An 11,778-nucleotide genomic window follows, 5' to 3' on the forward strand; every position below is an offset into this window, starting at 1 on the left:
GTTTTTGAAACGAGGCTTGTCAAAATTCTTGGAAGAAAACAAAAGCAACTTGATTTTTGGTCCCCGGGTTCCCTTGATCCCTTGCCCCGAGATTAATTACACGTACGATCGAATGCTCTGGAAACAAGGTTTCTAAACAATCAGGTATAGGGATTAAAGGTAAGTTTAATTTTTCCCGCCTCAAAGATTTCTCTTTCTTTTATAGAACGTTTCTTGTACTGATAGTCTGGGACAAAACAACTGACGCAAAAGTGAAAAACAACAATTCGAAGCTGGTGTAGGAAAGATCGATTTACGCTTCCTGAGAAGAGAAATGTTTTGACAAAAAGTCCGGAATATATCGAATCTTGACACAAGAATGTTATCTCCAACTGCATAAATGCTGGACACAAGACGACATTCAGTTACAAAGGAAAACGTAATCGTTTGTCTAACGAATCTAAGAAGGTTTTCTATTGTAAAAACTTTAGCTTTTTAGCATTTCAATAGATTAGGAGAAGAGTATAAGTAAGTTTGGGTATAATCCAGACACAACACGGAAGCACGAAAGTCACCAATTTTGAAGGAACTTAAAACGGCTAATTTTTTTGCCAAAAGTCAAAGGATGTGCCAGTGAGTTTCGATATAAATGACAACAACGTTCCACGAGAGCACGACGATCTAAAACCGCTGATAAAACTGTTTGTGGCAGATCTAGAAAAAAGACAAGCAGAGATAGAAAGGATGTACAGGATACCTAAATACCTGTTTGTCAAAGAAGACTTACAGGAAGACTCAGGGTCAGAATGAGCAACTCAAGTGGCCATAAAAAACGTCTGCATTAATTAACTTTTTAACATAATTTAAAAAGCCGTGCACGCAATCTCATTGGTCTGTTGTACCAGGGCCTCTTACGCGTTTCATCCTCATATCAAAAAACGCTACGGGCCCTGCGATCGAGGTTGATGAGCACTCTATCGCATAGAGATTTTTCGATACACAAATGAAACATCCAGAAGCCTTTCTTAAAATATCCTTGCGTGACCGGATGTTGGTTATTATAGTTTGACACTGTGGAGAAGAGTGATTAGGCCTTTCACAATATGCGCAAGGCTTAAATGCACCACCCTGTCGATCAGTCACCTGTCCGTAAAAACTACTAGTAGTGAAGTTTGATCTTTCGTTTTCTGACCCCTTAGCGACAAAACAATTTTCAACAGTTAATAACTCTTCTTGAAAATATTTTAAAAATAAATCTAACGTCCAAATACCTAACCCAAAACGCCGAGAAATTAGGCTACCGTATGAGTTTGTGTCAAATTTGATAGATCTCAAATTTCTGACACAATTCTTCACTTCATTGCACAGCTTTCGCAAACCTCTTAAAATATCCCTACTTTTGACCTTGCCTAATTTCCACAGAGCCTCCATATAGGCTGAAATTATTACCTGAGGATTGGCATATCGCTTATGCAAACGTTCAATTGCTTCTTTGTACGGGTCCGAATTCAACGCTAACCCGGACACAGTGGAGCGCTTCTCCGGATAAGTAAAGCTTTAAATAATTAAACTTATCGATATCAGTTAAGGACTCGTTCTTACTGATAGATAAGTTTGATTCCAAAACCCCCTCCATTCTAAAATCGTTCCCTTGTAAACACTGGGAGTTCTAACTTAGGCAACTTACAATTAGAACTAGTCGCAGATGAAGTTAATGACGGGTGAGACCTTTCAGACATACATAAACTTTCCAACTTTAGAGTCAAAGAGGCTAAAATTTCATCAGTAGGTCCATGCAGGTCTCTATGGTAGGTCTTAAGTTATTGCCACCTTCTGACACATTTGCTTCAATGTCGTCAGCAGAGTCTAAAACGCTTAAAATTTCCTCGTCTATAACATTCAACTGGTCTAAAATCCGCACTAAACCGTTTTTGCAACCTAGCAATCCGGCCTGGGTACTAGTTGTATCACTAACTGCACTCTCGCACCGTGACAAAACTACATCTAGCTCCGTACGCAAACCCTTACGCCTAGCCCTTTTTCTTGCCACAACGGCTGTTGACATAGTGTCTTATTAAATATAGAAAATATAGAAATCCGTAACTGAAAAATGTTTCGTTTTAAATTGTTTAAACACACAAGAAACCTGTAACAACAAAAAACATGCCTAAGCTCAACCTCGATCCCAGGGCTCTTTTCTCTCTTTTTAATATAAGGACGATTTCTGCGTCGACATCCTTATATCAAAAAGAGAGAAAAGAGCCCTGCGATCGAGGTTGGCCTAAGTTCTTCCACCAGAGAAAATAAATATCTCTTTTTTGTTTTTTATAGCGGTTCTCTTTCAACCAAAAAATGACAAAAACTCATTTACTGAATGCGATGTTTTTTTTCTCTCTCGAGTCCATCATCGGGCGCCAATTTACAATTCGGAAATTGTAATATAAAATTTATAAAGGGACTCGGAGAAGACGGACACATTTCGTTCGTTCAAAACTACCAACTGGCTTCTTCTTCAAAAAACACGAGGTTAAAAAAAACCATGCGGCAACAAATTTACATAACAATACAGAAGAAGAACTAGCCAATCACATTAATAATAAAAACAATACAAACACAATATATACAACATCAACCAATCAAAATAAGTTTTCAACTTTTAAGTCATAACAGTCCACCTTCTTCTGCAGATCAGGCTAGTTATAGCTAGAGATACGGCTAAGCTGAATCAAAGGAAATGAGATGACAAATGCTTGTACCTTCAAGGTGTTGTCTGGGTAAGCGTTGATTACATAATCAAGTGAGCACAAGTTGAGTAGCTTCTCATACTGGAATTTACTATATGATTATCTCCTCAAATATGCAGACCGTTAGGTTTGAGTATATCTACATGGTACTGATGTGGATTATTTTCCAATCCCAGGAGAAAAACTGTGCCATTTAATACGCCAGAAACGTCTAAAGGTAGATGAAAGTACGTATAAAATACGCTTATGAACGAGGAGCTTTCTAGTCGATGATGTGTTTAAAGCAAATTTTATGGACGTTAGAATGATTGACTTAATAGCCAAGTACTACTTAGTAGCAGGAAAAGAAGTCACAAAATTCATATGGAAGGACAAGTAGAAAAGACAAAATGAATTGACTTGGTAGCGGTATGTAAACGTCTTTATGAGGCACCGTGATACTGGGAAAAAAACAGGTTTCAGTGTACATGATCATGGTGTGGTTACGCATAAGAAACACAAACTAGGGCTTTCAACCTTCTGCATAAAATGCTTGCTTGTTAATTTTTGGATTTTTGAGTCGCTAGTGCCAAATAGATACGGAAAGAATTCCATTTTATATTGATTTGTCAAATTGTCCATCCAACATCGTTTGAATTTTGTAACAGGCTCTATGGCATATGAAGTGTTCTAAAAGATGTAATTCACATCAAGGAGGTTTAAAAAGAAGGAGAGAGAACTCGCGGCGTCCCTTTAAATTTTCTATTCAATTTTTTATTGTTTCGGCGCCCCTTTGAACTGATCCGTGTCTCTGATTTGGCTCAATATTTACCTACCGACTCTGAAACGAGTGTTTTAACGAGAAAAGATAAATCTTAAAAATCACACTTACAGCAATGCGGAAGAGCAGGAAAACATGTAGTTTAGTTAAACTACAAGATTCAATGAGGGTGAAGTTTGTTTTTCCACTTCCATAAGGACGCGGAAGGAGTAAAGTGCCTTCAAAGTGCGAAAAGCTGCCTTGGGAGATCGTAAAGTTTTACAACTTATAAACTATTTCGTATGTCCCCTCCTGGGAAAATGTTAGTTAAAGGGTTGATTAACGTTTTTGTGCAGGTCTCGTCAGGAGGGGTTATTTATAAAATTGTTTTTTTTACTCTCGAAGTAGACGAATTCTCGGTAGGGTGTCGCAGCACGTCGCAGTACTCGGTGATGTTTTCCATTGTCATGGAACAAAAGAAAATAATTATTAGTTCTAATTATGTATATTTAGGTAAAAGTTTTAAGCAACTTTTTTTCTTTTTTCCCCAGTGGGAGTAGATTTTCTGTTTATGTATATTCTTTCTTTCTCTCACACCAGCTGTATGTTTTGAATATATATTGAATTGAGTTTATAATTGTTTTTTTATTAGGTGTTACATAACCAGCTGGCAAGTGGTTCACATTTTTTTTTAATTCCCTTGACACCTTTGTGGGTTTTTTATGAAGTTTTTTTGAAAAATAAAGTATTCATATTTGAATTTTGCTGTGTCAACATGTCTGCTTCACATTCAGAGTATATTCAAAAGCTATGTAGATTGTGGAAGAAAATTGTGAAAAGTAAACATTACGTTAATTTTAAATCTTGTGATATTTACAGTGAAGTGTTTCAATCTATATATGGAATAAATTGTGAACAAGAAGATCCTTGTGTATTTCCTAAATTTACTTGTAATGGATGTAGAAGAAAATTAGATGAGATGAAAACGTCAAAAAAAATAATTGGTACTGCTGCATCATTTTACCCTCATGTGGATGAAAATTGTGTGTGCATGAATTATGCTGTAAACAGAAAAGACAGCTTAAAAATACTGGAATTAGATGTGAGTATGAAGAAAGTTGGTTTTAGTATATGTGATAAATCGGATAACTATAAACGTGTCTATACCCTTTGTCAAAATGAAAAAGAATTAAACCATTTGCTTACAATACGTATAGACAACAGCAATGGTTGGGATTTCTCCATATATGGGAAACCTATGGAGAAAGAAACAATACAACTAACAAAAACTCTGCCATGTGTTTTGAAAAATGATGATATTTCAACTTTCTCGTCATTCTGGAAGTCAGTCAGTGTTTGCACGGGGTTACAAGGTTATGAAGATGTAATCAAGTCGAGATGTAATTTCGAACAGCCATTCATGAATCAGAGTGGAACATTTCCAGTAGCTTTTGTTGAAGACGATAAAATGGTCAGATTTGATGAAGACAATTTTAAAACAATACGCCATACCAACTGTCATTTTTTAGCTGAAAAACCTTCATCTGTATGTAGTATGTGCAATTCTTTTAAACCAACAGTTAAAAAAGTTAGAAGTAGACGGAAAAGTGATGATTCTGTGCTTGATTCCTCACATACAAACATTCGATATCTTTCCAGAGAAGAACTAGAGGAAAGATATCGCAATACTCAGGGAGAAAAACAGAGAGCAATAAAGAAAGTTGCCCAATTATCATCTTGGGTAAGAAAAATTACTGAGAAAGAATGCATCCATGTTGATGATGAGCAACACGAATTTATAAAAAATATTGTTTGCAATGAGGAAACATGTCCTGAAATACCCGAAGGCAGTCCCCAGTGGTTGTTATGGGAGCAACAAAAAGAAATGGCTTCCAAAAGTTCACCTAATGGCATGAGATGGCACCCACTAATTATTAGGTGGTGCCTCAGTTTATACCACCATTCACCAGCAGCATATAAACATTTGCGAAATCCGAATTTGAATTTTTTAAAACTCCCACATATTGACACACTTAAAAAATACATAAACTTCACTGATCCAATGTGTGGATTCAATCCAGATGTCATTGAAAGATTAATAGTGGATAGTAAAATTGCAACTCTGGATGATCACCAAAAAAACGTTTCGCTTATTTATGATGAGATGAAAATAAAAGCTGACTTGGTGTTCAGACAGTCAACTGGACAATTGGTTGGTTTCACTGATATGGGGGATATTAACGATGAGTTAGTTGAATTTCAAAAACGTGCTGAGGGATCATCAGAGAATGATCGTCACTTTGCTTCCTATGTGATAGTGTTTATGGTTCGAGGAATTGTTTCATCTCTGGTGTATCCTTTTGGATATTTCGCATCATTGGGATTTACCTCTGATCAGCTCTATCCATGTGTATGGGAGGCGACATATGTATTGGAGGCAATTGGTTTTTATGTTCGAGCATTTATTTCAGATGGTGCTTCTCCCAATAGGAAGTTTTACAAAATTATGGTGACACCTGATATTGGTAACACATATTGGACCAACAACTTATTATCATTGGACAGAAAGATCTTTTTTATATCCGATGTCCCTCATCTCATTAAAACAACGAGAAACTGTTTCGAGAACTCTCATGGAAACAATAATACACGCAATCTTTTTGTAAGTGTTTTTTGTTTGTTTGTTTCAATTTTAAAGTATATCTGTATACATATATCAATTTTCTATTTATTAGCTCGATCACATGGATATCAGCTGGAACCATCTTGTCAATGTTTATGAATGGGATCTGAATTTACATGGAGCAGCACCTGGATTAAGGAAACTTTATAAACTAAAAGAGGATCACATAAAGTTAACTCCAGGTTGAGGATGCAAGTTAAGTTGGCTACCCAAGTGAGATATTTTTCTTTTCTTTTTTTATTATTTATTTGTCTGCTTGTTTGTATTAGTGTTTTCTGAGTGATAGTGGATTCACAGTTTGATTATTTTGTGGGAGTTGCAAATAATGATATACTTCTGATAATGTGTTTATCATTGCTCATGTAAATTATGATTTTGCATTTAGGTTTTGAGTAAAACAACTGCTGATGCACTTGAGGTTCAGGGGCTGCATTATACGAAAAGTACAATAAAGTTTGTGCGTATGTTTGACCAAGTTTTTGATTGCTTGAATGTATCTTCAATTAATCAAGATCGTGGCGGAAAAATAGCTCTTGCAGCATATAGAGATGTTAACGATTGGCGTTTTGAGGTTAGTAGTATCATTCGAAATACATTCAATTATTTTGTAACGGAATTCAGAAACACAACATTTTTCCCTCAAAAAGCTCAAGTTCATTTTGCATATTTGTAAACCAGTCCTAAAGAACTTGATCTCCATGTAAAAGGGTGTGCAAATATTTCCATTTTCATTTTTCATTTTTTTCACATCAACATGTAAAATTCAGTTTTTAGAGAAAGAATTCCTCGAACATTACCTGGGAAGGTGGGAAGAACAAGCCAATGACACACCTAATTTATCCCAAGATGAAAAAAATAAATTGTTATTGAGCAAACAGACGATAAATGGTTGGAAAATAACAGGTAAAAAATCTACATTTTTCTGCAATTGTGGTTCCAGGCAATGTTTCATGGACAAACGGTGTTGTTCTATAAATGTATATTTTTTTTATCTTTGTCCATAGTGAAATCATTCGTGGAACTGACCAAATTACTTCTCCAGAGTCCAAATGTCAAGATGATTTTGAGCGAGAAATTCTCACAAGATCCATTGGAGGAACATTTCGCTCGTCAAAGACGAAGTGGTGGTACATGTGACAACCCAACACTTTATCAATTTGGCCAACAAGAACTTTCTTTGCTTGTTATGAAATCTGAGTTGATCAGAGATCTACGTGGAAACACTCGACGTGGTAATCAAAATCAGATTCACCTAGACGTAAATGATATGAGGAAACTTCAACAGAAAAGAAAGAGATAGTTATTTATATATTGATACTTTTGGAAACATGATTGTTTGACTATTTTATTTATATTTTTTCTGAGTATGTCAGACATTTTTTCCATTACGCTTTTTCAACATAGAAGTTGTTTTGTTATTAGTGCCTTGTCTTTTGAGTCACATCTTTTGCAAATATTTTTAGTGGAGTACGATTTTGACTTTGATTTGAAACATTTTTTTGAAAACATCAAATCTTAGAAAATAATTGAGATTAAAAAAATTTAGGATTGCTACTTTATTATTGCTATGTAATTTTTATTTATGTCATCGGGAAATTACAACTATTACGGAATTTCTTTTATCTTCATTTCGAATGGATCCGCCATACGTGAATAAATATTACAGTTTTGTTTTGCTTTTTTACATACTCACTTCGCGATATGTAGAACAACCCTGGGGACAAGTTTCATTATATTCCCAACAAGAATTCATGCGAAGGAGTGTCGAAATTAATATTCGCTATTCGGGACTATGTTGATTTAAAAAAAGAACGTGACAAAGGCCTCTTGGTGTAAGGGTGTATACAAACCACAATAAAACATACCCGATACCCGTGTGAGATGTAAAACTTGTTTGCAAAGAGAGTTCGATACCCGTGTGAGATATAAAACTTGTTTGCAAAAAATTTAATCAAATGGAATAATCAAAAAGTGAGTTGATTTCATCAGGCCACAGTCAGGCATAGAGCATCCGATGCGGCAATCCTAGGTCCGAGGTTGCGGTCAGCTTTAAGTAGCGATTCTCGCGTAAGAATATTTGCGTCGGTAATTATGCACGCGCAACTTATTTTTCAGGGTCCCTCCAGCTGATAAAAAGCATGTTGTTTCATACCATCTTGATTAGCCTATCCATCGACCATTTCTCCGCGTTTTTATGATCTATTAAATTTCTAGCAAAGCGCGCAGAGTTTTGATCTCGCAGCATTATTCAGTTTAACGCTTGCCAATGTGCATAACTGAACAAAGAAGTAGCACAAAAAAAAGAAATGAGAGTGAAGTTCACAAATCTTGGCAAAAATTTAGATTTAAAATAAACAGCTTCAGCGAGATTGAATCCTTACTCAATCCGAAAAAAACCCTTAAAATAGTACAAACATAATAAGGGTATGATTATTTTACTAAGAAACACAGTTATATACATGGAAAAGATATATAGAAATTAAAACAAGTTATAGGTAAAAATGTTATGACAATTAGTTAAGTTTTTTTCTCATTGCTGGTTCACCTTTTTTAGATAAGACTACAGTCAACTTCTCTTTTTTCTCCGATGCTAGAGAAGCAAGTTTGCGTCGAACTACTTGTATATATGCAGTGACATATGCTTTTGCTCTGATGTCACACCATTTTTTAATGATCTGAGCTTTGAGAATTTTCGATAACTTCTCATTTCCAAGATACCGTGAAAGTATGACCCAGGCTTGATCAATTAAAGAGTCCTTCATAAGTTCATTTTCGAAAAGTTCCCGTATATCTTCTCCTTTATATTTTTTCAACATGTTCAAATTTAAAACTTTTCTAATAACGTTTTCAATTCTTCTGCAAAAAATAAACATGTCATCATTGACTTTTATCAGGTATCCTCTGCTGACTTGGTCCACCCAAGATCTTGTATAATCCAGAAAACTATATACCTGCAGTTTATCATCACCTGAAACTTTCAATGAGTTCAGAAACTGCAATGCAGCCACAGCAACAACTTTGTTTTTCGAATCTGCTAATCTTTGGTATTTTTTACGTAGCGAGAAAATTATGTATCCTGAAACATAATACAGAACAGTTTGTTCCTCAGTTGTGAGTTTCAAGTCAAGACTTTTTTCGACATGTCGATTTTTGTTTTCATGAGCTACTAGTATTTTTATTAACTCCATAACAAATTTCTGCAACAACATAGAGAATTCTTGACTGTCAATGCAGTATCCTTTAGGTAATACATGTTTCCAATGTTGTCTGAATTTATCGTCTTGTGCAAGTTCATGCACTTTTCTCCAAAGAGATTCTTTTCCTGAACCAGTCAGTAGGTTAGATTTTTGCAATTCTTTAAATATGCGACACACTACATTTTCAGAAATAATGTCCAAAACATCACTCCCAGCATTCAAAATTGAGTTGGCTAATTCTTTGACACGATTTCCAGGTGTTTTGAATCCTTTCACAACAATGTTATTGATTGGGTCTTTTGAAATTTTAACCATAGCATCACGAACAAAATTCATTTTTTCTTGCTGCAGCTCATGATCGGTGATGGATAAAGATTCTAAAAGGGTGCAAAAAAAAAGGTTTATACCACCAGTTCACAATATTTTGCTCTATATATAGCAAAAAAAAATTCCTTATGTTCTCAGAGTTTATGAATGAATACTTACGATTCGATTTTGATTTAACTTGTTTTGTGGAAATTGTTGTAGTTGATTTATTTTTTGAGTCATCAAGAGTTTTTCTTGCCACTGTTGTTGTTTCTGGATCTATTATTGGAATACAGAGTTGACATCAGAACACAGTTGTGATAACAAAACAAGACAACAACAACAAAAAGCATATCAAATGATGATAATACAATAGCTTTTCCATGAAATCTACATGCAGAGTCAAAAAACAAAACATTATAGCTAGCTAGCTAATGGTGTTTTAAAGAAAACATGACTTTATTAAACTGAAGCATTACCTGTTGGCTTTTTACATATCAGAGTATGTTTCTTGTAGTAAGCTTCTTTAAAATACTGTTTTTTGCACTTGCTGCACACAAACTTCACATTTTTGGTACTGTTGTTATCAACCACCATGTCCACATCTTCTTCATCAACGAATACTATTTGAGGAATACCCAAATATCCAGCATCTACTTCATTTTCTTCTTCCAACAGATCTTCCACAAACGATACTTCCACCTCACAACTTTCGTAAACAGTAAAATCTGACAACATTTCTTCCGTCACAAAAAAGTCATCATCCAATTCTATTATATTTTTAACGTCTTCGCCTGCCATTTCGCTTCTTGCTTGTTTATGATATGTAAAAACGACAAATTTATCAACTAACAAGCATTTACCGCTGAGAGAAAAATAGCCGCGGGCTCATAATTTATGCAAATAGTAACAAAAGACAACGGCTAATTTATTAATTTAAGCGCGAGATTTCAAATTTTGATTGACAGAATTCGATGTAAGAACAATAGAGAAAAGTAAACATGAGACACGGATGATTTCAATAGAAATAAAAGAGTTCTCTCTCCTTCTTTTTAAACCTCCTTGTTCACATATATCTCTTAGAGTTCCAAAGTGTCAAAATGAGTTTGTATACGCCCTTGGTACGCCGTAGAGACAAACACATGAAAGACGTGAAAAGGCGGCGCTCACAATGTATACAAATGTTAAGATGAGCAAACATGCTAAGAGTCACAACCTATTTAAACAACTCCTGCTGTACCGGCACGGGAATAGCAACCTTCGTTTTGCAAATCGCAGACTGCGGTGTACTTTGTGCCATTACTCGTTAAGAGAATCGACAGTGCATTGCACATCTTTCCTTTCGAATATTCTAATAGATCTCCCAAAAAAGAAATCAAGCCCTTGTTTAATTAATAGAACGGTATTTGGCCGGGCCTGCTCACACTTGAGTACACCTTTGAGGTAAAAACCGGCGTCACCTACATGCAGTTTATATATTCTTGGAAAAAACCGTTGTAGTGCTTATACTCCAGCCTACCGCATTGACACATCTACGCTTACTGTCTCGATCATTTATTAAATGCCTAGTACATAATGACAATGTTTATCCATTATTACCCGGCTAAAAGGGCGGCATCAATCGCGCAATGCAATTGGTTACAACATAGTTGATAGTTTTAGTCTATCAACTATGGTTAGAACTTACGTCATAGCGAGCAATATTCTATGGTATTGCCCGCTACCATAGCAACCGTGTTTAAAGTGTAAATATGGTATCATTAAATGTAAATAAACACGGAAAAAAGTAAACAAAACGCGAAACGGAAGTGAAACTTACTTTCATCTTTTAAGGAATTCTAGGTTGTAGCTGCAATAAAAACCTGTAATGTTTACACGATATTATACTTAAAAAAAGTATTTTTCGTTCGAATGTAAAAGTAGAGAATGTAAAGACATGGTTTCTACATCCTGCTTATAATGTTATAGTTTTTGTCGTAAAATGCAGCAACCGGATAATAATCCATATAATAACTGTTTATTTTGTGCAATACCTTCGAATATTGACCTCTCTCACGTATTTCCCTCGCAAGCTTGTGCAATACTTTGACGTCGGTCAATATTCTCCAGTATTGCGCTCATAAACAGTTA

At 35.3% G+C, this 11,778-nt stretch overlaps 2 protein-coding genes across 3 annotated transcripts; one reads left to right on the top strand and one right to left on the bottom strand.

Moving 5' to 3' along the window:
* Positions 1-3,419: 3,419 nt before the first annotated feature.
* Positions 3,420-7,922, top strand: LOC130629381 (uncharacterized). Of its 2 annotated transcripts, none has more exons than XM_057442540.1 (3): positions 3,420-6,124; positions 6,198-6,316; positions 7,091-7,922. In XM_057442540.1, the coding sequence occupies exons 1-3, from the start codon at positions 4,238-4,240 to the stop codon at positions 7,443-7,445; spliced, it is 2,361 nt and encodes a 786-aa protein (XP_057298523.1). In that variant the 5' UTR covers positions 3,420-4,237; the 3' UTR covers positions 7,446-7,922. The 2 variants fall into 2 exon arrangements, with proteins under 2 accessions (XP_057298523.1, XP_057298524.1); XM_057442541.1 differs by lacking the exon at positions 7,091-7,922 and adding an exon at positions 6,531-6,690 and having other exon boundaries at positions 3,421-6,124; positions 6,198-6,358.
* Positions 7,923-8,564: 642 nt separating this feature from the next.
* Positions 8,565-10,715, bottom strand: LOC130629383 (uncharacterized). The gene is made up of 3 exons (XM_057442542.1): positions 10,128-10,715; positions 9,829-9,927; positions 8,565-9,719 (listed from the first exon to the last, which is right to left on the bottom strand). The coding sequence occupies exons 1-3, from the start codon at positions 10,447-10,449 to the stop codon at positions 8,659-8,661; spliced, it is 1,482 nt and encodes a 493-aa protein (XP_057298525.1). The 5' UTR covers positions 10,450-10,715; the 3' UTR covers positions 8,565-8,658.
* Between the last annotated feature and the right edge of the window lie 1,063 nt (positions 10,716-11,778).

This window comes from Hydractinia symbiolongicarpus, chromosome 2 (assembly GCF_029227915.1).
Source record: "Hydractinia symbiolongicarpus strain clone_291-10 chromosome 2, HSymV2.1, whole genome shotgun sequence".
Classification (NCBI taxonomy): domain Eukaryota; kingdom Metazoa; phylum Cnidaria; class Hydrozoa; order Anthoathecata; family Hydractiniidae; genus Hydractinia; species Hydractinia symbiolongicarpus.